General features: G+C 44.8%; 4 protein-coding genes across 5 annotated transcripts; 3 read left to right on the top strand and 1 right to left on the bottom strand.

The window, feature by feature from the left end:
- Positions 1–6216: 6216 nt before the first annotated feature.
- LOC112895459 (obtusifoliol 14-alpha demethylase-like) lies at positions 6217–8714 on the top strand. Its single transcript, XM_025963409.1, has 2 exons — positions 6217–6710; positions 7505–8714. The coding sequence occupies exons 1-2, from the start codon at positions 6246–6248 to the stop codon at positions 8498–8500; spliced, it is 1461 nt and encodes a 486-aa protein (XP_025819194.1). The 5' UTR covers positions 6217–6245; the 3' UTR covers positions 8501–8714.
- Positions 8715–10587: 1873 nt separating this feature from the next.
- LOC112894838 (cytochrome P450 711A1-like) lies at positions 10588–12834 on the top strand. The gene is made up of 4 exons (XM_025962665.1): positions 10588–10823; positions 10966–11118; positions 11210–11981; positions 12102–12834. The coding sequence occupies exons 1-4, from the start codon at positions 10597–10599 to the stop codon at positions 12540–12542; spliced, it is 1593 nt and encodes a 530-aa protein (XP_025818450.1). The 5' UTR covers positions 10588–10596; the 3' UTR covers positions 12543–12834.
- An 834-nt stretch (positions 12835–13668) lies between these two features.
- On the top strand, positions 13669–15905 carry LOC112894722 (cytochrome P450 711A1-like). Its single transcript, XM_025962518.1, has 4 exons — positions 13669–14041; positions 14223–14375; positions 14463–15261; positions 15356–15905. Exons 1-4 carry the CDS (start codon positions 13830–13832, stop codon positions 15788–15790), a joined length of 1599 nt encoding a protein of 532 aa, XP_025818303.1. The 5' UTR covers positions 13669–13829; the 3' UTR covers positions 15791–15905.
- Positions 15906–17135: 1230 nt separating this feature from the next.
- LOC112894482 (salicylate carboxymethyltransferase-like) lies at positions 17136–19894 on the bottom strand. Of its 2 annotated transcripts, none has more exons than XM_025962210.1 (4): positions 19768–19894; positions 18557–18735; positions 17784–18473; positions 17136–17703 (listed from the first exon to the last, which is right to left on the bottom strand). In XM_025962210.1, exons 2-4 carry the CDS (start codon positions 18671–18673, stop codon positions 17368–17370), a joined length of 1143 nt encoding a protein of 380 aa, XP_025817995.1. In that variant the 5' UTR covers positions 18674–18735; positions 19768–19894; the 3' UTR covers positions 17136–17367. The 2 variants fall into 2 exon arrangements, with proteins under 2 accessions (XP_025817995.1, XP_025817996.1); XM_025962211.1 differs by having other exon boundaries at positions 18557–18691; positions 19768–19882.
- Positions 19895–24359: the final 4465 nt, after the last annotated feature.

The raw sequence follows: 24359 nt of genomic DNA, 5'->3' as shown, positions 1-24359 counted from the left end.
CACATGCCATATCTTAGGAAAAGGCATCTTTAATAATTTGCATGACATGTATATTCTCATTGCCAACCTTTATATTTGAGACTTTACACCAAAGATAAGTATTCTGAAGAATATATCTAATTTGGACTTGTTCAGACATATCGAGGGAAGAGATTGAAAGCCTAATTTGAATGGTTGCAAACTTGCAATACACCTTATAATTAAAAAATGGTTGTAGTTTAGGGGAAAAAACTTGAACCCTAAAAGGCCTGCAGCTCTTGTCCCATCCAACAGGGCCCAAGGAGTTGAACCAGTGAAGAAAAAACGGTTCGGTTCCCTCAAAATATCGGTAAGAACTTCTACATGTCTAAATTAACAACTTAACTTCTATTTTGGTGATCGGTAAGAACTTCTAGCTGCCGTGGACTTCCTCCACGGTCGAGCTATGGTGGAGTATAGAGTCAGTCGTTCATCGTCTTAGGTATGATCTCGGTGGTGACGATGTAGTGTATACTTTCATCATGTCTTTCAATCAGTTAGAGACTCAATACATACCTCCCTTTTTGCTTTGTACTATCATGTGTATGTTTTCATTCTCAGTCTAATGTAGGTTAGGCTACATATATAGCATGGTTTATATAATTATGGTGATTAGATCGAGCATGTTGGCCCTTCATATTAACTAACCACGTGCATAAATGTCTCCTTTAGTGAGCCCTTGCTGCACTGCCCCTGGAACATCTCGCGCAGAACAACAGTGACATTATTGGATCTTGACTTGCGAAATTGATTGGAGGTACTCCGTCATGTAATGTAGGGCATTCTAATATTTTTATGACAGATTAAGGAGATGAAGAAATGACGTATGTACTCCTATTTAATACCTTGTTTGGTTGTCATTTTTCTAATTTTATGGTTGATTGGGAATAATTATTTTCCAAAATAGACTAGGATGCCTTATATTTGGGTATAAATTTTGAACCTTTCAGTGCCTTATATTTCAGACGGAGGGAGTAGTAATTTAAAGATCGTTTTGGATGAGATGCATAATTTGTTTGCTATTTTGTAGAACTTCAACTTGAAGGAGATAGCTCGAGTTATCATTGGTTAGATTATCTCATGTATATATATGGATAATAAACTTATATTGAAAATTATCATGCATCTTTAGGTCTATCTGTCTTTGTATGCGCAATCTTCACTTCGTGGTAGGACTAGTCTGCACGCTAGATAGAAAATTTTAGATCGGTTCACTACCAATCGGTAAATTGATAAATCTTGGATGAATACTCCTAAAAAAAGCTATGTTGTCACATATGCTTGCTGTTTATTTGTTGTATGCATAAACACATTCCATGCCTCTAAAAATATACCGTGATATAAGTTTTAGAAATAGAATGTGTGATGAAGAGAAGATATCTAGTACAATAGAGAGAGATACAAGTTTTTCTTAGGCACAAAAACTAATCCAGACGTCTCGCTGTTGATAAGTACGCTGCTTATTATTGAAAGAATAATGTTATTAATTTCTGAATTAAATCTAGAAAATATGAGCACTCGTGAACTCGATTGAATATTTTCCACATAAGAAATCTAATCAATTGAGCACAATGCGTTATATTTTAGCTAATTTTGATGCAACCAAGCAGTTTTTATACTTTGAACTTTTGGTATTTGAAAGCCGAGATACTGAACATCGGGGGCAAAGATGCTACTTTGGATATGTTGTCGTTTGTTCGTGGACTGTTTCGTCCACAGCTCATATACTAACAGCGTATAATATCTTTGGGACCGTGTAATATATCATTTGGGTTCCTTTCCCTAACAACTACTTCTAAATGACAAATGATTGATTCCGAGGAGTGTAGCTTGGGGAGAAAAATGGTACTGAGTGAAGTGCAGCACTTTGACATGTACATGGAAAAAATATTTAAGTGGAAACGCTGAAAGCATCTTTCCCGTGCAAACGTCCAATTCTAATCAAACATCGTGATAACGACAAGAATCATTTCATTTGTTTTCTTAAAGGAAATGGCCAAAGTGTCCGTAACTTTCAGGCATAATAACATCTTATCATTAAGTATACCTATATTGTTGCATATATTAGTAATTTTTAGCCATTTTAATCTACAAATTAATATAATAGATAAGAGTGAATTCCTTCCATGCCATTAGAATTTCTACGGATCCTCTCAATGCCATCAAAATTCTTTTCTCCCCGTTACTGCCACTATCTATAATTTTCCTTCCCTTCCTTACCATTGTCGTTAAAATCTACTCCATCTGCTCTAAATTAGAAATGGTTTTGATTTTTCTAGATACATAGATTTTATTATGCACCTAGATATAACATATATGTAGACGCATAACAAAAAATATGCACTTAGAAAAATCAAAATGACTAATAATTTGGAACAGAGGGAGTACGAAGTTACACTATCTGACACCATAAATCTGCAACAACCCATTTCGTTATCCTCTACCAGCCATGTCTAGTGGCTCCGCCCGCGTCTATTGTTTTCAGTATCAGGAGGGGTGTGATCAGCCCCTACTGGTTAAATATATTGAAGAAAAAAGTAGAGTTTTTGTAGAAGTTAAATGAATAAAAAAAGGAAAGATTACATGATAGCCTCCAGCTATTGTACAATTGCTGGAAAATATTTTGGGTCCGAGGAACCGTTCTGTCTCGTGTCCTCGTATCCGCCTCAACTTCTTTTTTGAGTCCGCCTCAACTGCTCTGCTCATGCTGGCCATAGCCCCACCCGCAGGCGACCCGCTCTTGCGGGGGCCGGCCTGCGGCGGCGGCGCGGGGGGTGGGGGCGGGCGCAGCAACACGGTGCAGTGCAGCACGAGCACGAGCAGCTTGCCGCGGTGCGTGCCGAAGACCTGGCTGCACATGGCCTCCATGTTGAGCGCTAGCCGCGAGAGCAAGGAGTAGCCGGTGATGTTGGCAAAGCCAGCTCGCCTAGCTGCCAGGAGCTTGGACATCACTCGCACCTCACTGGCCACCTGCAGGTGCCATCCAGCACATGTATGTATGCACACGTACACCTCCAGTCGAGACGATCGAGCTGCCATTTTCCAACAACAGCTTGGTTTCCTTCTCTTCCGTTATTATTATGACGGAAAATCTAACAGAATGGTAGCTAAGGAAATGGAAATTATAAATAGTGGCAGTGAAGGAGAGAGAAGAATTTCAATAAAATTGAAGGGAACCCTAGAAGATAACAAAAATGATGCACATCTATTGTGCATTCAAAGTTATGTGACAGAAGTTGGGATGCAAACTCAAACTACAAAAATTCAAACAAAGATAACAAAATTGCATGTGCATGTGGACTAGAAGATAAAATTCCTATAAATTGGTCTTCCAGTGCACATGCAATAGAAATTTATCATTTTCGTATGAATTTTTACAAAATTATTTTGTATCACAACTTTTTTCACAAAGTACGTCTATGGATGTGCATCATTTTATTTTTTCTGAAAACTTGCAAGTTGATTTTTTAGGGGTTATTACGTTTCCACCAAGAAGGTGGTTTGGATTTATATAAAAATATAAAAAAACTCTAAATTTTAGTAAATTTAGAATAAGTCAAATTTTGGGATGGTACAGAAGGAAAACAGTCTGATATGTGATTTTTCTAACCACTTGTATTGATGATTTTTGACATAGTGGTCATGGTGAATCGGCGATTCGACCACCATGTGTGGTTCTTTAATCCTCCAGCTATTTTAAATTTGTATATGAACATTGTTGTGTAATAAAATCCCTTGCGCTAAAAACTTGGAATAGCTTTACCCACTGCGATGATTTAAAAAATGAAAGCCTTTACCTAATTCTTATTTCAAATCCTATTCAAGATAGCAGATATATGCATATAATAATCAAGAAGTACAATCTTGTAAGCATGATGAATGACATCAGAAGCCACCTTCAATTATGCAAGTACACCTACCTGGAATCAAATCAGTAAAGTGCCAACCCATATACAGACAAAAAAAGGATATCGATTAACCTAACATGGCGGCCCGTTCCCGCACTCCACGCCCATGTTCCTCAAGCCTTCTGCAGTTGGTATTCTTTGATCCCGGCAGAGAGCTACAGACATGCCCTCAGATTGATGAAAACACATAAGAACTCTGGAGGACCTAGCTATATGGAACCGGTTCATCAAAAAATTTCATCTGTACAGGGATTTGTGTAAAATTGAATAAGTAGATAATGTGAATCCACAAGCTCCTTTTAGTAAAGAAATAGACATCAATTCAGTTGCTGCATAAACTAAGGATGCAAAAATATACTACAACCTCAAAAGTGAGGTGAGCACACATGGAACAAAAAAAAAAGACATCTTGTAATATCTAAGGCATGAATAAAATGACTTCAAATACATATCTTGTTACTAAACTTCCGTATGCTTGGAAAAAAAAGTCTATTACTGTGGCCACAAAACATTGACATGCCATTTTGATGTGTGATGATGCTCCTCCTCCATTTGCTGCAATGACCCGAAGCTAATCCATATACCCGGAGATTTAACCGGTGTCATGTCAAAAAGCTCATCGTAACAACTTAGCCAAATTGTGCAGCACAAAGCACTTGCCTCAACCAAAATCTGCTACTTTTTTATTGATCTCGTTTAACCAATTCGCAAACATATGTGAAAAAAACAACTTTTACCATTTTTCAAATGAATTTAGGCTACTGACAAAAATAAAAATAGATGTTGTGTCGAATCATTCTAATAATTATAGAAATAATATTTCATATTGCCTTTTCAACAATATTTTAGCTAAATTATCTTTGGTAGGATAACTTCATTATGTAAATACCATACAGACTTCAATAATTGAAGGAAGTTTTAATTTCTACACGTAGAGATCTCTACAGCCTTGAGGTCTCGATCCAACATCCTACAACCATAGCATGCAGATTCACAAACTAGTCCCTTTATGTCCCTGTTTAGTTTTTCCGTTAGTTAGTTAGGACTGTGAATTTTTCATGCCTATGAACATGTAGCAACCATGGAAATATATCTTGTTGCTCGTTCAGTTGTACATTTGTAACTCTAGCAACCAACCACTCAAAGGAAGTAAGGACAAGTTTGTGAATTCACATGCTATGAATGTAGGATGTTGGATCGAGACCTCAGGGCTGAAGTTTTCTTAATCTAATGCTGAAGTTTGTTTGTTTGCACCTTCACCTAATATTTCCCTCGAACATGATTGATGCATTATATTAGTGGGTTCAAACGTCAAGAGTGTACACGTATGCACTTCTTTCTCGCCTGGCTGCGTGCTTATTACAAATACCGGCCTCCATACATGGCCAAGACGCATTGCATCTTGCAAGACTCCGAGGTAGGCTGGAGGAAATAGGGTCAGCTGTGAGCTAGTGGATATAGCCGCTCGACTACATCGGTACGTGCACCATGTCCTTCTATACCAGTAGTTAAAATAGCGTTGCACCTGCATAGGTCAATTTGGAAATATTTCTATACAACGTACCACTATAAATCTCTAATTTTCATGACTAAAACTGCATTCATATATATTTTATATACAACAATGTATATTAGCTCTAGTCATTATTAATTTACAGACCATTTTGATTTCGCTAGTAGTTTAAAATGGACCTGCAAATCATCCTTTTTCTTTGTACTGGTAGGATCTATAAGATTTTCCTTTTATGAGTTTTCTAACTTCAAAAATTAGTGTGGTGTCTTAAATCTCGATTCAGCCCATCTTTACTACACTATAGTTGTGTCAAAAAGGAAGCAGAAACACATCATGTAAAAATTTGGTGCTGTTCGACTACTATCAAATGGCCATAAATATATGTCTAAGTTAACAGTATAAATCTCATTATGTATAAACATGTTGCAGTAGATATCAGCTATAGAAGTGGTAGGCTACATGAGCTATAGTGTTAAACATTTTATATTTATTGCCTTCGATGTAACAATAATTGGTTAAGATCAGTACACGTTTTTGTAATTCTTGAAGTATTCCCTATCATCCAGTTAGTCTAACTATTGACAGCACTTTGCTGTCTTGTTATGTTTTGGTATCATCTATTATCGGCTTCAAGTTTCACATAATCCAATAATTAATCTAACTATCCCCATGTTCTTTTTGTTCAGTCACATAACTATGGTTGTTTGCTTTTTTTTCCAAGGGTCTCAAACTCATCTTCATTTTTTTTTTTTGCAGTATTAAGCTGCTTCTGGCTGGTTCCATCGCTACTGATTGAATATAGTAGCATGGATCTGACAAATAGTGTAGTGTGGTTCGCAATAGCTCTTGTGTTCATTATTGCAGTAACCGCCAAGATTGCAATAGGAAGAACCACGTTTGATCCAATATGCAATAGGCCACGTCCACCTCTGGTGAATAGTGGTTCTCTCATAAAACTTTTACTTACGAAGGGCCCACAAGCTATGATCCATGATCAACATAAAAAACTTGGGAGCGTGTTCACAGTAAGTTTCTTTGGACTTAAGGTAACATTCCTTGTCGGGCCAGAGGCCTCAGGTCATTTTTACCAAGGACTGGAATCAGAGATTAGTCATGGTAATACATTCGAGTTCCTGGTGCCCATTTTTGGCAAAGAGGTTGGCTATGGTGCAGATATCCCCACCCGAACTGAGCAGATGCACTTCTATAATGAGGCACTAAAACTGTCAAAGCGGAGGAGCAACGTTGATCCCATGGTTAAAGAAGTGGAGGTAACTATCAAATCATTGTTCCTATATTTTTTATCGTAATAATGAACTTAATAAAAGGGCTAGCTACTGCAGGTAGGCTATAGAATTGAGTTGAACCAATTTTGCTACTATTATGGCAGTCTGTTGGATGTAATACTACCAGAATATAATAGTATCCTACCCTCAGCTCCTAGGTAAGTGAATCATGGTATCAATTAAATCCTGACTACCGAATGCACTATACCATGCTTAATTACTATGGGACAATGGAGTGATGGCTGGTTACTCAGACCGAGGAAAGAAACCATAACATGGAGGCGTGAGGTGTCCTAGTTGACAAGATATCGTGAGACTGCAGATGGATGCAAATTAAAAAAAAAAAAGCAAAACGTCAGGGAAATATGAAGCACATTGGAGTGAAAAGTGCTGATTCCGTATTACATTACTGACAAAGTGCAAAAAAAGAAACAAATAATACCATTATTAATCCACCGAACTTTCAGACTAGTGCTAGCTAGGTACCTATATATCTCCTTATAGATAGAAAAACCGAACCTTCGATTTTGCCTTTTCAAACAGTTGGAAGGGACTTTCCTGGTATTAGAAAATCACTACTCTTCGACCTCTTCCAATGGGCGATGAGTATTGTATTAACACAAAAATGTATTGAAGCAGCCGTGTTTGAGAAATATACAGAAAATCAATCAAGTTATTTTTCTGCTCATTAACAGCTCCTTTTTTATGTCCATCAAATGCATGCACATGTCTCGTGCAAGATGCATTAAACCTAAAGTGTGATCATGCATTTTCTACAGGACTACTTTTCAAAATGGGGAGAGCATGGTGTAGTTGACTTAAAACATGAGTTTGAGAAATTAATCATGCTAGTCTCAAGCCGGTGCCTCCTCGGGAAGGAGGTTCGAGAGAAGATGTTCGGCGAGGTCTATATGCTATTTCGTGAGCTCTACAATGGGATGCACCTAACTAGTGTACTGTTCCCATACGCCCCATCTCCAGTGAACCGTAGGCGTGACAGAGCACGCATCAAGCTCTCAAAAATACTCATCGATATTGTGAGGTCCCGCAAGGCAGCCTCCGATCAGGTCGAAAGGGACGTGCTGCAGAACTTGATAGATTCAAAGTACAAGGATGGCCGTAGCACAACTGAAGAAGAGGTCACCGGGCTTATCATAATGCTGCTCTTTGGTGGAAACCACACAAGTTCCGTCACCAGCACATGGACTGGAGCTTACCTGCTCAGCCACGAAAGTTGTCTGACAGCTGTGGTGGAAGAGCAAAAGAAGATCATCAGAAAGTATGGGAACCATATAGACTACAACGTCTTGCAAGAGATGAACACCCTCCATTGCTGCATCAAGGAAACACTACGGATGCACCCTGTACAACCAATAAATCTTCGCAAGGTGCACAAGAACTTTACTGTACAGACCAGAGAAGGCAACGAGTATGAGATTCCAAGAGGCCATACCATAGCAAGTCCAGTACTCTATAACAACAGCCTACCTCACATTTACAAGGACCCTGATGCGTATGACCCTGACCGTTTTAGTCTGGGAAGGGAGGAGGACAGAGTTGGTGGTACGTTCTCATACACGTCCTTTGGCGGTGGAAGGCATAGATGTGTTGGTGAGGCTTATGCCTATATGCAAATTAAGGTGATATGGAGCCATTTGCTGAGAAATTTTGAGCTCAAGTTGGTAACTCCTTTCCCAAAGACGAATTGGAGCAAGCTAGTGCCGGAGCCCAAAGGGAAAGTAATGGTGAGTTTTAAAAGAGTCGCTGCGGCCTAACTACTAGCACCATGATGGTCAAGTAATTAGTACGTATTTGTGTGTAAATCATATGCATGCATTTATATGTGTTTATGTTTGTACTCTCTCTAGTAAAGCAGTGTCGCTTTCTTCTGTGGTGCAGTCAACCATTTCAAACTTGATTATCAATTACTTTTATGCGTTGAGCTTAGACATATGAGAATGATAACGACACTCGAAGCAAGAGGTGGTGATCACTCAAATGTATCTTGTTGCATAACCGAGCAATTTTTTCTTCAATAATATAAAGATATACAGCTCTTCTGCGTATCCGAGGAAAAATGATAGCGACATGGTCCAATGCCAAAATACAACTTTTGCTAACTATTAACCTTTGCGCTTATATAAGTACTATTATAAAACTACTGGTTGAGACGAATATACGCAATTTGGCGCCAAAGCAATTTGTGCTAGCCGTCCAAGTAATTTGATAGCAATGTGATTTAGCACCAGTTGAGGTTGCTTGTATCCTTGAACACTTTGGATATCTCCATTTATGTTAATTTCCTTGTAACCTAATCCCTCCATCCCATAAAGAGTGCAATCCTAATTTTTTTCGGACAGATTAGTGGTGGCGTGAAAATACTCTCATACCCTCACTTGTTGACCACATGCAGTTAGTTTGGGCATGCAAATCAAATCTTACCACTTAATTAGGCAGATAGTTGAGATCCAATTTTTAGGATTGCACTCTTTGTGGTATTTTTTTAAATGTGGGATTGCACTTTTCATAGGACGAAGGGAGTATCATTTAAATTTAAACCTGTTGTCTACTGTTGTGTAATGAGGGGTGTATGCAAGTTTTTAACCCCCCCCCCCCCCCAACCCAATAATCTATCCTAAAGGAAGTTTAATAGCGCCATAATAAAAATCCAAGTAGTTTCTAGAATAAAAGGTAAAATAAGAAGATGGGATTGGGAAAACAATTGTTGCAAATTAAGAAGGTGAAAAATGAAACTGGAAAGCAAAAATATAAATTCATGAAACCATGACATATAAATTGTTGAGTGTAAAATGAGACGAGAGACTAGTGAGGGAGGAATGAATGATTCCATAGATGATCGACATGTTTACATCTAAACATCGTAAATTGAGGTCGTGGACAGTCATGGTGTCAACTATTTACGATGAGGGCCTGTGTGGGAACCACTAGGATGAGTGGTTGTACGTGAAAGGATGAGACTACTTTGATGCTTATTTTTTAACACCGACATAGCTTAAACTAAGATTTTAGGTAAACACACTCGAACGTGTACGAAGGTGGGATGTGAAGGGGGGAAATATAAATGTAACGAAAAGGGAAAAAGGTATAGAAAGTGATTAGTAACTGAAGTATAATAAAAAGATATAAATATTACAGAGAATCTATATTATATTGTGTGGAAAGGAATAGATAAGATATAGTGTAATAATGATCAGCAATTTTGACTTACAATGGGCCCTGAATTTACTTAAAAGTTTTTAATACGTATAGCTCTTAAAATTGCTAAATTATGTAAGTGCTAGGTATGTTCGTATTTGCCCCAGCAGTACGTACGTTGGAGTGAAAATGATGAGGACGATTTGACCTACCTGACCCAAGTAATGCCGGAGGCGCGGCCAGACCCCACACTGAACCGAAATTTCAGTCTACACATTTCAGAGCCAACGATTGAGTAACTACAGGAGTTGGTGTGTTGTAGTCGACAACAAGACACCTAACCTGAAGCATCTTCCGCCGCAATACAGTGCCGCATCTCACGGAACTCGGGGACAAAGATGCTGCTCTAGGAACCCTGGACGGTAGCTTTGCTCAGGATTCCTTGGAAACCAAGGGCTTGCTCGAGACAAACACCACCACCTGTCTCCGTCCCAGCAGTCTCGTGTTCGGCACTCACAAGTCACCCCATGAGCTCACAGCAATATTTCTACCCCTGACGCGCGAAAAATACAAAGCAAAATTAGACGACAAACCGGACAGCACCGAGGATGCGCACGGCGAACCACCAGGCATCGGCAGCGTCTGTATATATATGTATATAACAAGTCCCCTCACTCCTAGCTAGCCTGGTCAATGCGAGAGAGTTCTCCGCACCATGAGTAGTCAGCTGGTGGAGTCCTTGCCGCCATTACCGGCGATTCTCTGCACCGTCGCGGCCTTGGCAGTCGGCGCCTTCACGGTGTACTTCTACGGGCCGTCATGGCGCGTGCGCCGGGTCCCCGGGCCTCTCGCGCTCCCCCTCATCGGCCACCTGCCGCTGCTCGCCAGGCACGGCCCCGCGGTGTTCGGCGTGCTTGCAAAGAGATACGGGCCCATCTACAGGTGAATGATCCGATCGATCGAGCTAGCTATCCCCTCTCGAACCGGCCAACTGTCTGAATAACCGTAGAGTGAGATGTCTTGTCTGGACTTTTTTTTTTCCAGCTCACTTTACGTATGCAGTGTGCCCGTAATCTTATTGCAGGTTTCACTTAGGGAGGCAGCCACTTGTGATGGTGGCAGACCCAGATCTGTGCAGGGAGGTGGGCATCAAGAAATTCAAGAGCATCCCCAATAGAAGCATGCCGACCCCGATTCAGAGCTCGCCTGTTCACCACAAAGGCCTCTTCTTCACGAGGTTAAATGGAAGTTTAAAATGACTTCTATATATACATTCAATTCAGAATCCGAAAGTAAATGGCCGGTTTGAGTTTATCTAAACGCACCAGGGATTCGAGATGGCAATCCATGCGGAACGTCATCGTCTCCATCTACCAGCCGTCGCATCTGGCGAGCCTCATCCCCGTCATCCAACCTTACGTGGAGCGGGCCGGGAACCTCCTCCGCCATGGCGAGGAGATCACTTTCTCCGACCTCACCTTGAAGCTCTTCAGCGACACCATCGGCCAGGTCGCCTTCGGCGTCGACTTCGGCCTCACCAAAGGCGCGACGACGACGACGCCGGCCGATGACGGGAGCGTCGGCAGCACCGCGGCCACGGACTTCATCCGGAAGCACTTCTACGCCACGACGTCCCTCAAGATGGACCTGTCAGGCTCCCTCTCCATCGTGCTCGGCCAGTTCGTCCCGTTCCTCCAGGAGCCCGCGCGGCAGCTGCTGATGCGCGTGCCGGGCTCCGCCGACCGGCGGATGGAGGAAACCAACATGGCCATGAGCGGCCTGCTGGATGGCATCGTGGCGGAGCGGGCGGCGCAGGCGGACAGGGGGGAGAAGAACTTCCTGTCCGTGCTGCTCAACGCGAGGGAGAGCACGGAGGCCATGAAGAAGCTCTTCACGCCGGACTACGTCAGCGCGCTCACGTACGAGCACCTGCTCGCTGGCTCAGTCACCATGTCGTTCACGCTGTCGAGCCTGGTTTACCTGGTGGCCATGCACCCGGAGGTGGAGGAGAAGCTGCTTCGGGAGATCGACGCCTTTGGGCCTGACGACGTGGTACCCAGCGCTGAGGAGCTCCAGACCAAATTCCCGTACGTGGACCAGGTTAGTTCTTACTCTGCCTTCTTTCTTTTATCCAGATATATCAAGCTAAAAACATCTTGGGCTATTAATTTGGCCTTTAATTTGTTGATTATTATACTGAGAGTTGGTTATTATCTATAGGTTTTGAAGGAAACGATGAGATTCTTCACAGTGTCCCCTCTTATTGCACGGGAAGCATCCGAAGATGTCGAGATCGGGGGTTATCTCCTGCCCAAGGGCACATGGTTGTGGCTGGCGCCGGGTGTGCTAGCCAAAGATCCCAAGCAGTTTCCGGACCCGGACGTCTTCCGACCTGAGCGGTTCGACCCGGAGAGCGAGGAGTGCAAGCGAAGGCACCCCTACGCGTTCATCCCGTTCGGCATCGGCCCCCGGGCGTGCATCGGCCAGAAGTTCTCCGTGCAGCAGCTGAAGCTCGTCATCATCCACCTCTACCGTCGATACGTGTTCAGGCACTCGCCCCGGATGGAGTTCCCGCTTCAGTTCCAGTTTTCCATCGTGGTCAACTTCAAGCATGGTGTCAAGCTTCAAGTCATCGACAGGAAGACCTTGCGCAACCGCTAGCTGCTCTGCTAGAGATGTGTTGATAAAAGATGAATTCCGAGGTCACTATGTAATCAAAAAGGGGTCCCTTTGTGTGCTCTACAGCACTACGTTTAATTTTCCACAGATGGCTCATATATATGGCCGCCCGCATGAGAAGTTGGTGAAGCTCCGTGCAGCATTGAGCCACCTCTAGAAACATGTTTTTACATGTGGTTGCTTACAGCAACCGCCTCTAAAATAGAGCAATATCTAGAGCCGGTTCACATAAGGAACCGTCTATGAAAAATGGCATTTTCATATGCTTAGCTTATCAGAGTATATGGTTCTTTACTCTACAATAATATTTATCTTCTTAATTAAGTTAAAATTTGCAATTATGGGGGGATGCATCATCGTGTCCATCCCATCTTTAGCTAAATTTATAAAATTGGGTGAAAATAGTCAAGATCATCATCATACATTCTCTGTGCCAAGCCCCTAAACGTGATTCTGAAGCTTGCCCGTGGAGCGCGCCATGGCTACTGCATAGAGCTACTGCTGTTGACCAGTATTTTTCATGGGCTTGTAACCAAGGGTGGAAAAATATAACAAGCTGTAATGTCTCAATTGCTACATGATTTGGTCCACCGTTTGAAACTAGAAGTATCTTGGTATTGACTCTTGCTTCTTGGCGCGTAGTGCAGGCAAGCAAATGACATCCAGCTGGGACATCACCATGGGCCCAGCATTCTCTCAGTGTCAGCACTATATTTTAGGTCCACTATTTATTTAGAAGGCAATACCATTCAGTCAAAGGTTATTAAGAATAAGAGTTTTTTTTAGATATGGATTATAAGAACAAGAGTATATGCTAGTGCTACTCACTTTTTGATTCCACAGTGGGACTGCTATTAACTACTCCCAATCCGCCGGTTGTTAGAATATGTTTTTTATGCACAAGTGCGCTATTTTTTTCCGGTTTGTTATTATGCAAGTCCCCACCGACAATATATAATGGGCAGACCCATCGTCATCGATGCCATGATCCAAGACTTGACTTGAGAAACTCCAATCAACGACGAGTGGTGCACATAGCTAGTAATATAGGGGCCGATGCTGCTAGGTTCCACTTGGACGCATCATCTCCTTCCTCTTCCAAGAATCACCTGCAACTCTTGCATCTGTGTGTGGGGGCGAGTGATTGCCGGCCGGCCGACTCTTATATATAACAAGAAATATAAATCCGCTAGGTGAGAGCGAGCAAGGGCGTAACTCGGATACGCTGCACGCAGCTGGGAGACAAAGCAGAGAGAATCGATCGAGAAGATGGAGATGGGTGCGATGGAGGAGTGGACCTTCAGCTTCCTGGCCATGGCCGTGGGATTCGTGGTGGTGGTGTACTTGTACGAGCCCTACTGGAAGGTGCGGCACGTGCCGGGGCCCGTGCCGCTGCCGCTCGTCGGGCACCTCCACCTGCTGGCCAAGCACGGCCCGGGCGTCTTCGCCGCGCTGGCCAAGAAGCACGGCCCTGTCTTCAGGTGATCCATCCATCCCCTGTCGTCGCTGCATTTCAGAAGTTCAGAGTGCTAATTCTGTGGGATGTAGAATTGTAGAAGTGATGTAGTAAAAGCCATATTCTTCTTCCATCGAGGTGCTAATTTTGAAGATTTATAGTAAGTGATGTTATCAAATGGTTTTGCTTCGATCTTCCTGCCGCAGGTTTCACGTGGGAAGGCAGCCGTTGATCATCGTGGCCGATGCAGAGCTTTGCAAGGAGGTGGGCATCAAGAAGTTCAAGAGCATCCCCAATCGAAGCTTGCCTTCGCCCATCGCTAATTCTCCGATCCATCTCAAAGGACTCTTCGCTACAAGGTACTGTACCGAGCTAGCTTCTTGCCAAAATCAGTTAGAGGGAAACACATCCATCTCCGAGAATATTGCACTCACTGATATCTGCAGGGATTCGAGGTGGTCGGCGATGCGGAACATCATCGTCTCCATCTACCAGCAGTCGCACCTCGCGGGGCTGATCCCGGCCATGGAGTCGTGCATCCAGCGCGCGGCGACGAACCTCGACGACGGCGAGGAGGTCGTCTTCTCCGACTTGGCGGTGAGCCTCGCCACCGACGTCATCGGGCAGGCGGCGTTCGACGCGGACTTCGGCCTGTCGAGAAAGCTGGCGGCGCCTGGCGACGATACGGAGGGAGTCGACGGCGGCGGAGCTGCGGCGAAGGCGTCGTCGGAGTTCATAGACATGCACATCCACTCGACCACGTCGCTCAAGATGGACCTGTCGGGGTCGCTCTCCACCATCGTCGGCACGTTCGTGCCCTTCCTGCAGAAGCCGTTGCGGCAGGCGCTCCTGAGGGTCCCCGGCTCCGCCGACCGGGAGATCACCCGCGTGAACGGCGAGCTCCGCAGGATGATGGACGGCATCGTCGCCGCCCGCGTGGCGGCGAGGGAGCGCGCGCCGGCGTCGCAGCCGCACAAGGACTTCCTGTCCGTTCTGCTCGCGGCGAGGGAGGGCGACGCGTCCACGCGGGAGCTGCTCTCGCCGGACTACCTGAGCGCGTTGACCTACGAGCACCTCCTCGCTGGGTCGGCGACGACGGCGTTCACGCTGTCGTCGGTGGTCTACCTCGTCGCCGAGCACCCGGAGGTGGAGGACAAGCTGGTCAGGGAGATCGACGCGTTCGGCCCTCGCGACCGCGTCCCCACGGCAGAGGATCTTCAGACCAAGTTCCCATACCTCGATCAGGCACGAACGCGCACGCCATTGCATAAGGAAGGCTTTGTTCATACCTATAATTAACGATCCACACACAGAATTTGACACACATGGATGTATGCAGGTGGTGAAGGAGTCGATGAGGTTCTTCATGGTGTCGCCATTGGTGGCGCGAGAGACCTCCGAGCGGGTGGAGATCGGTGGCTACGTCCTTCCAAAAGGTACATGGGTGTGGATGGCTCCTGGGGTCCTCGCCAAGGACCCCATCAACTTCCCAGACCCAGAGTTGTTTCGGCCGGAGCGGTTCGACCCTACCGGCGACGAGCACAAGAGGCGGCACCCGTATGCCTTCATCCCCTTTGGAATCGGCCCCAGGGTTTGCATCGGCCAGAAGTTCGCCATTCAAGAGATCAAGCTCGCTGTGATCCACCTCTATCAGCGCTACGTGTTCCGGCACTCTCCCAGCATGGAGTCGCCTCTGGAGTTTCAGTTTGGGATTGTGGTCAACTTCAAGCATGGTGTCAAGCTTCAGGTCATCAAGAGGCACAAGAATTACTAGATCAATTGCTAGTGGTTATGTGAATTTTGATCTTTATTTGGGTTTATTACTCCGAGCAAAGGCGCAAATGTACATACAGCATTTAAGAAGATAAACACAATATAAAATTTAGAATTCGGGAAAAATCCGGTGTAAACCCTCGAACTAACATAAAAGACTGATTTTTAAGTATCAACTAAAAAAGATAACGAGGATCACCTAAATGTTGAAATCGGGCAAATATAGTCCTTTAGGTGATTTTTTATTTTATAAATATTAGAATATTCGAATTTAAATTAAAAAATATAAGTATTTCATTTTAAATTAGAAACATAAGAAACGGGTGCCGATTTTTTTTAAAAAATATAACATATCTATCGGCGCACTCATTTTTGCATGTTTCAAGTATTTGTTCGCTCGTAGTTATGCCTATTATTTTAAATAAATATGATTCAAATAGAGCACCAATAGATAATTTATATTTAAAAAAACTGGTACAGATTTCATATATTTTATATTTTAAAATGAATCAGTTTTATTTTTTTAAAATCTAACTATAATTTTTTTATTTTTTTAGAAAATACATGGAATGAGGCAAAAGGCCTCGATTTTGATAGTCAGATGGTATCCGTAATTCCATTCATAGTTATATAGGTTGAAAATTAGATTATTGTGCTAGTTTAAGAGTGGAAATTGGATTTTTTTTTTCCTTTTCTCTTTGAATTTTGACACCTAATAATGCATCCTGAAGCCTAAAGTCCGTGGGCTGTTTTTCTTGCACTGGTGATGGCCCGGTGCTACTTTGCTGCCGTTTGGTACTATTGGGCCATCCAAGTTATCGTACTTGGGCCGCTCCGAATTCCATTCTTTTAAGTGCGAGAACTGAGCATCAAGTTTGATTTTTTTTTTGTTTTTTTTGTTCCTAAGAGAGGATTCAATAGCCTTGCGCAATTTTGGTCATTTGAAATCTGAACGATGTTAGGTTGAACTTGATCTACGTGGTTTTGAATAGCTAGCTACGGAGCAAAATCGACTGATCGTTTATCTCCCCGTCACTCAAATTTTGGTAACTGCCAACTCTACCTGGCCTCGATTCATTGGCGCCAAAAATTGACTGACGCATTTTTTACTCGATTGTCATAGAGCCATTCCCTTCCCTTTTTTTAAGTGCGAGAACTCAGCATGAAGTTTGGTTTCTTCATTTTTCTAGGAGAGGACTTAGTAGCCTTGCGGAATTTTGCTCATTTGTAATCTGAACGATATTAGGTTCAACTTAGGCATGGTCTCATCAGTTTTTCGAGGGAGTAACACAGTTTTTTTACAAAAAAAAAAAGAACTTGATTACGTGGTTTGAAATAGCTCGATGTGGAGCACAAATAGGAATATATATATTTACCATTGACATTTAAATACACTTTGTTAATTGAGTTCCCACCCTCCCAATTCCAATTCTACCAGTTAGCTACATGAAATTTGTTACTACCAGTTACTTGGTACTGAACACGCCACACCACAAGTCAACAACAGAACAGGGTCATGCAATGCAATGCATAGGCTGTCAACCGTGTGTCAAGCCCTGCGTACTCGTGCGGCCCGTGTCACAACCTCGTGAGGACGACCCCGATCTGGACGCTCTTGACCTCCTCCCGCTCCATGGACTCGGTGACGAGCTCCGTGTACCTGTGGAAGAGCGCGTCCACGACGTCCGGCCCGAAGTGGTGGCTGAGCATGGACTCCTGGATGGCCCTGATCGCCATGGACACCGTCCGGCCGTCCTCCTTGGCGTCGCCGCTGCTGCTCAGGCTGATCTCGTACGTCTGCACGCAGTCCAGCCGGAACGACCCCTCCCGCCGCACCTCCTCCTCCACCTCCCCGATCGACGGCGCGTAGAACGGCACGTTGTACGCGTCCACCTTATCCTGCTCCACCAGCCCCTGCACACAACGATTCTGTCAGTAATCAAAAGTTCTGATCCGATCGATCGCCAACTGCGACGAGCTAGTAGATAGCTCACCTGTGACACGAGCGCGGCGAAGGACTCGGAGAGGAGCTCCCAGAGGAAGGTGGTCCGCCTGTCGATGTAGCCCTCGGTCTGCCTGCCGAGCATGGCGAGCACCATCCGGCCGCCGGGGACGACCTCGGCGGCGCGCGACTTGAGGAACAGGCCGAAGTCCAGCTGGAACTGCCTCAGGTAGGCCAGCGGCACGGCGGGGGGGCTCGTGCTCGAGATGTACATCTTCCCCTTGTTCACCGGCCTGCCCGCCTCGTCGAAGAGGCCGGGAGGGACCTGGGAGAGCCAGTGCAGGCTGGAGCAGGAGCAGATGAAGTGCACGCTCCTCCTGGGGAAGAGCCTCCCGTAGAAGGACCCCGGCACGCCGGAGAGGAACACCATCGGCCGGCCCCACTCGTCGGACCCGGCGGCGGCCTTCAGCCGGTCGGTGAACTCCGGCAGGCTGAAGAAGATGGTGTTGAAGTCGTTGGTCGGGAGGTCGTTGAGGAGCACCGAGAACTCGGGCGGCGGCTGCGACGACCGGCGGCCGCACACCCTCCCGATGCTCCCCACGATGGCCTCCACCAGGCACAGCGCGTTCGGGCCCGACGAGCAGCCGAGGTCGGCCACCGTGAACCTCTCCGGCATCTGCGAGATGTACACGTCCGTCGCGGCGTTGGTGATGAGGCTCTTCAGCGTGTCCATGCCCCGCTTCTGCAACAACAAATTAATTTCAGACTTCAGATGATGGGTGAAAAAAAAATGGCTGCCGGTGGTGAGCTAGGCAAATCGCTCACCTGAAGCGAGGAGTTCTGCGCGTAACTGGTCTCGCCGAGCCCCTCTTTCATGTGGAGGATGGCCTCCACGTCCATGAACGGGAGCTTGTCGGAGCAGTGGAGCAGCGAGGACGCCATTGTCTTGCCTTTCGGTCACTGCTACCAACCAGGGCTTCAAAAATCAGTGCCTTCTCCGATCCCTGTGGTCATGTAATGCAGCGCACACATATATGTTCAGAACTCTGCTTCTGTACATCACTTGGCACAGAATTTTTTTTAAAAAATAGAACACGTACTGTCTAGGCCCGTTAATTCTTTCGCATTTCTTTTTGGCAGCAAAAGAGCTAGGACATATCTAGCTGCGGCTGGACATACGCTAGGTGCAAAAACAAAAAAAAAGTTCTTGGTTCATAAAAAAAGAGTTCTTCAGAATAGTTTGATAGATGGAGCATCTATTCAGGCCCCTTTATGCAAAAACAATGTGTGATATGTCTAACTGAGATGTGTCCCCTTTTCGGCTCAGTTAGTTTGGTGCTGTGACTTGTGAGTGACTGGGAATCCGGTTTCAGATAAAGTACAGCATCGTAAGGCCTTGAGGACGGATTCGCTGCTATCATGTCACGTACGGCGGCAGATTTGGTTGACTCGCAGCAGGAGAAACAGAGTGGCGAGACCGTGAACAGGACATGGGAGGCGAGGTGTGCCTGCATGACTAGACACAGACCATGGGTGCAGATCTGTCAATGAGTGTGCGTACCATGGTTGGTTGCCTTTCGGAAAGGGTGGGAGCTTTCCCTGGCTAACCAGTGACTGGAAACCTGAGCCAAAGTGTTAGGAGAGGAGAGGGCATGGACATTGGACAGTGCTTTTGTGCTTCGTCGCTGCACCTCGCCTAACGATGCTCCTAATAAGCATATGGGTGGCAAGTTGCACTTCCATGTTTAAGCAGGCAAGGCGGATGCAGCTCTCGAAAGCGTACGCCCTTTTCGCCTCTACTAGACTACTACCCGGTGCTGGCTTTCTGCCTTCCATGCTGCATGTTCTTAGAAATGGACGAAGGTCCTTGTTGGTGCAAGATACAGCCGAGAGGTATGCGATGGAAGTGTGAAAGGAAAACCAAAAGCACAATTCTGCTAATGAGCACTGCAACCATGCTATTTGCATTGCCCGGATGGCATGGCATGTTCAGAGACGGATGATGAATTCATTCACCAGGCTTGTGAGGAACTTACCTTGGGACTTCAGAGTAATTCTTGAGGGAGTTGTAATCGGCCTCTCCTAGCTATCTGCAGCTGCTCTCACTCAGTCAGTTGGCAGAGGAGGAGCTAGATAGATAGCTAGCCCTGCAGTCCCTGCACTGGCTTGTCGTCTGCAGTGCTTGGTGGCCGGGGTATTTATAGGCAGGCAAATGGAATCAGAACAGTCTCAGTTGAGGCTCGAGCAGTGTGGCCCGGGGGCCGGCGCCCGCGCCCCCACTTGCGCCAAGGGGACTGTGCGCATCGCACGACCGCCATGCTCGCCTGCTCCCACTCCCCGCCGTTGGCTACTTGGCTTGGCTGGCGGCTGGCCCTTGCAGTGACGAAAAAAATATCCCTGCCCAGGATTTCACTTAAGAGATACTAATTTTTATTATCAAAGAAAAGAAAACGCAGTGATACTGATCGTTTATTCGTGCACGATGGAGACCGAGAGGTGTGGTGCTGGTACGTAGGTAGATGCCGGTGCGCCGACACGCGCGGCGAGCTACTGTCGCGGCGCGTTCTCGAGCATTCGATGCGTGGGTTGCTTGCGGACTAAACAGAGGAGGAAGATTTGGAGACCTCTTGTGCCTGGCAGTGGGCAGTGGCGGTTCGGTTAACTCGCGAGAGGATCGGAGCCGCCGGCGCGAGAGGAAAGCAGGAAAGATTATTCGGTGCCGTGCCGCCCATGCGCGAGTTCGTGGCGTATCGCGGCGGGACAGGTAGGCGCGCGCGGTAGGAACGCAGCGAGCGGCTGCGGAGCGACCCGGGGCCGCCGCCGAGGCCAGCCGCCTTTTACTAGTTCTTTTTTCTTTCTTTCTTTTTTTGCTACCTTCTTCTTCTTCTCGGCGTTTCTTTTCCTTCCTTCTTCACTGATGAATGAATCGGTGCTGTGGGGTGGAGGACCCGGGGACGCCGAGAGGGTCCGGTCGCTGCTCCGGAGTCCGGTCCCTATACTGCCTCCGTCCCCGAGCCCTCGGCCTGTGCTTTTCTTCCTTTTTCGTCTTCCATCGTCTGGGCTGGCCCCGGTCGCGCGAGGGAACCCAAAGGACGGGAGATTTTCGCCGGAGATCAGAGCAGGTGCGTCGACGAGACGTATGTGACGTCCGCGGGGTACATTCCCCGGCCGGGTGCCTAACTTGCGTGTCAAGCGCGGCCGGTATGTGCTCGATCGCCTCGTGACCTCGTCTCAAATATCGAGTGCTAGCTAGGCGGAAAGCCCTCGAAAAAGGGAGAGCTAGCTGGAGAAGGAACTTCACTCTCATTCCATATCTTCCGTATCTTTCCCAAGTTCGCAGCTGATGATAAGCGCCACCGATGATGGCTCTGGTCTTGTGAAGTAGAGTGGAGCGTCTTGGGTTGCAGAGAGGTTACATTAACAGAGATTACTATTTTTTTTTTGTTTTTGACTCTCCAACACGGAGGAGATGGTACTAGCGAAGCTGGGTCAATGCAAGTGCGATCGAGGCCTAACAGAGAAGAAAAACAACCACATGGCAAAATAGCATCGACGTCTGTTTTTAACTCCCAACCAACAACCACACAGTCCGTAGATAGTGCATGGTGTTGAACTTCCACTGCTGAGTGTGCTGCAGCGAACTGCAACCGACATCGCCCTCTGGATTCATGGGGCTTCTGATGCTGCCGACAAGTGTGTTCTTTTCTTGCAGCTTGGAGTGATCCTCACGCGGCGTTGTAAATGTTTTTATAGTGTAGGTAGCCTGTCCTGTTTTCCTTTTTTTTCTGCTCCGTATTTGGACCTGCTCTCGGAAACCTATATGCCAAGCTTGCGTATTTTTTGAAATTTTATTAAAAAAATTCAGGTTGCTTGGTGTTACATGCACACGAAGAGTTGCTTTATCCTTAAGATTGCTTAGATTATACTCCCTCTATCCCAAATTTTTAATCGTTTTAGTTTTTTAAATACATAGTTTCTACTTTACATCTAGATATACATTAGATATACATTATGTCTAGCTGCATAACAAAATCTATGAATTTAGAAAAATGGCTAATAATTTAGGATAGGAAGAGTATTTTAGAACTTCTAATCATCATGTTACAGTAGCGAATTTATGTTCGCAGTGAAGCAAAGCAATGTACACAGAGAAGACTAGAACCTTTGTATCACTCGAACAGTAACAATCTATGGACTAGCATCATATCAGCAAATCAAATTCCATAACCAACAAGAATATTTGTCTGATCATCTTGTGGAAAAGTGGAGACACAAAGGATGCAGAAAAACCTTTTCTTAGTGAAGTTTATGCAACGGCTTTTGCACACGTAATGATGCAGACCAGACATGCTGTAACGAACATATAGGTTGGCTAACATATATAACTAATAATATAGCTAGGGATCTTTCTTTTTTGCATTTGAGGCAAGGGGAATAAATCAAAATGCGAACTTTGGCCTGGCATATGGCTTACAATGGCCACATCTGTTACAGCAAATGTCTAACGCCTTTTGACAACACGTTTTTTATTCTAGATATGGTACTGATATATTCCACATTTTCTATCTCCATAGATACAATATTTAAGGTATCTATCTATGCACAATAGTTCGTCGATCCATTGGAACTGTATATGATCTTTCAAAGTTGAAAACAGCTGGTTAAGAAGGCGTTCTGCTACTAAATAACGATGCAATTACATCATCACTCTGCCACGACAACCAGATTTAGCTATATCAAAACATTGCACAGAAGATTTATTGTTTTGGAAGAAAAAAGAGAAAAAGAAATATTGAATATCTAGCTGGAATAATTAAATTCCTGGTCACCAGAAGCCTCGGTAGCACCAGGCCTCAGCAGGAGGTTTCAGGTTCAAACCCCTTCGGAAGCGGATTTCGGAGGGATTTTTCAGGAATTTTTCTGGACTGCTGCAGCCTCGACACGTGCTGAGAACCGGTGTTCGAAACCATCTCTTCAAGGCAGCCATGTGAGTTTGAGTGTAGGTGTAGGATTTAGCTTGCGCATAGGTGTGTGAGTGTGGTGTTGGGTGTGTGTACAACCTGTACTCTCGTAAGCGAGGCTATCTCAAAAAAATTGAATACAATCATAATTGTTCTCGCTAAAATAAAATCAGTGAAGTCAAATAACATAAATGATCTCGTGTGAAGCAAACCACAATTTTCCTGGTTAGAACAAAACTCGATGCCTATAAGGCTATAAACCAGAATATTGCTACTGTGCAGAGGGAATGTCACTGTAAAACAATATAGCCAACTGCCGATTTTTCTTTAGATTAACAGAGCTGCCGGTTCTATTCCTGTTACATTCATACCAACTTGGCACAATAAGATACTAAAATGGCAGGAGGTATGTGAAAAAGGCATATGCTTTCGTTGGTGCAAGTTAGAGCTGTGTTTCTTTTAGGATTCCCTGGAGCCTTTTTTTTCCCCCTCTAGTGCTGCATGGTAGGGGCTTGATTAATTGGTGATTGTTTTATAGACGAAAGTGTTCACCAGGTCCAAAGTTTCTAGCTACTAGTCGCGTGCGCACTATATATGCATACTCTGTGTTTCACGATCATTGCCACTTGAAAAGTGTGTACATATCATGCATATACAATTCAGATAGGCTCCATTCCAACTCCGCTTTTGACCCCGGTATAGCGACCCTTGGAGCTAGCCGTTCGTGAATGAATCCGGTTAGTCATTGGAGACCCTGGTTTCCACACAATTTGTTGGCTCACAGTTGTAGAGAATATCGTGACTTTATGCTTATGTGCAGTATAATATAATTATATTTTAGGTTATAGGGCATTGGATCGATCTCCTTTTTATACTTGTAGGATGTAATGGGATGGTGGGATGCATATTATTATGCGGAATAAGAAGCTAGGTGTGTGTGGAGAAGATTCTGGGATTAAAGTCTAGTCTCATTTGTGAATGCTACTGAAAGCTATATAATAGCTTGATTTGATCAAGTTTACTTGAGGGAAACGAAGTGAACAAGAAATATATGTAGTCATCACATACAAGAACAAGATGTTTCTTCCATTTATATTTCTTGTTTGGGCCTATTTTGAACGCAATAATTTCATATAAATCATTTTCTTTCCCCCTTCCACAGGTATCGTCGAAAAAGAAAAACTCCCTTCCAAAGGACCGAGTTTATAGAAGCCTGTCACAAAGTCATGTCATGTGCAATCAAATGCTGATGATGGAAGTCCTCAGAAAAATGTCGATCATGGCTCATATACAGCACCGAATAAAGCACACCTTCAGAATGCTAAATGAGCATCCAGTTCCGGTCCCAATACAAGAGTGATGTATGCAGGCAGGGTACCTAGAGCTAAATATGAACTGTCTGTACATGATTGGGATACCTAGGCCAATAATTCCAAGATGATGGATACGAACTTAATATGATGTACCATCCCAGGAAGGCACGGTAGAGGTAAAACCAATAATTAGGGAAGTACCAGATTTTGTTACCATACTAGGTATAATTAATTCCGCGGTATGCTCCCTAGAACCTTTAAAATCCACCACACTATAAACCCTTATCTACCCGCCTTCTATTTTAATTACATTTATCTTTGTGTTTCTAATAAAATTGCTGTGCTCTAACGACA

This window comes from Panicum hallii, chromosome 5 (assembly GCF_002211085.1).
Source record: "Panicum hallii strain FIL2 chromosome 5, PHallii_v3.1, whole genome shotgun sequence".
In the NCBI taxonomy this organism is placed as follows: domain Eukaryota; kingdom Viridiplantae; phylum Streptophyta; class Magnoliopsida; order Poales; family Poaceae; genus Panicum; species Panicum hallii.
Note: the sequence above shows the minus strand (reverse complement) of the source record. Positions and strands in the feature narration are given on the sequence as shown.

Coding starts and splice junctions, on each gene's coding strand:
- LOC112895459 (XM_025963409.1), top strand. CDS start 6,246: ATGGATCTGACAAATAGTGTAGTGTGGTTCGCAATAGCTCTTGTGTTC. Junction 6,711..7,504: donor CCATGGTTAAAGAAGTGGAG/GTAACTATCAAA, acceptor CATTTTCTACAG/GACTACTTTTCAAAATGGGG.
- LOC112894838 (XM_025962665.1), top strand. CDS start 10,597: ATGAGTAGTCAGCTGGTGGAGTCCTTGCCGCCATTACCGGCGATTCTC. Junction 10,824..10,965: donor AGATACGGGCCCATCTACAG/GTGAATGATCCG, acceptor ATCTTATTGCAG/GTTTCACTTAGGGAGGCAGC. Junction 11,119..11,209: donor AAAGGCCTCTTCTTCACGAG/GTTAAATGGAAG, acceptor TAAACGCACCAG/GGATTCGAGATGGCAATCCA.
- LOC112894722 (XM_025962518.1), top strand. CDS start 13,830: ATGGAGATGGGTGCGATGGAGGAGTGGACCTTCAGCTTCCTGGCCATG. Junction 14,376..14,462: donor AAAGGACTCTTCGCTACAAG/GTACTGTACCGA, acceptor TGATATCTGCAG/GGATTCGAGGTGGTCGGCGA. Junction 15,262..15,355: donor AGTTCCCATACCTCGATCAG/GCACGAACGCGC, acceptor GGATGTATGCAG/GTGGTGAAGGAGTCGATGAG.
- LOC112894482 (XM_025962210.1), bottom strand. CDS start 18,673: ATGGCGTCCTCGCTGCTCCACTGCTCCGACAAGCTCCCGTTCATGGAC. Junction 18,474..18,556: donor CGCAGAACTCCTCGCTTCAG/GTGAGCGATTTG, acceptor TTGTTGTTGCAG/AAGCGGGGCATGGACACGCT. Junction 17,704..17,783: donor TCGCCGCGCTCGTGTCACAG/GTGAGCTATCTA, acceptor CGTTGTGTGCAG/GGGCTGGTGGAGCAGGATAA.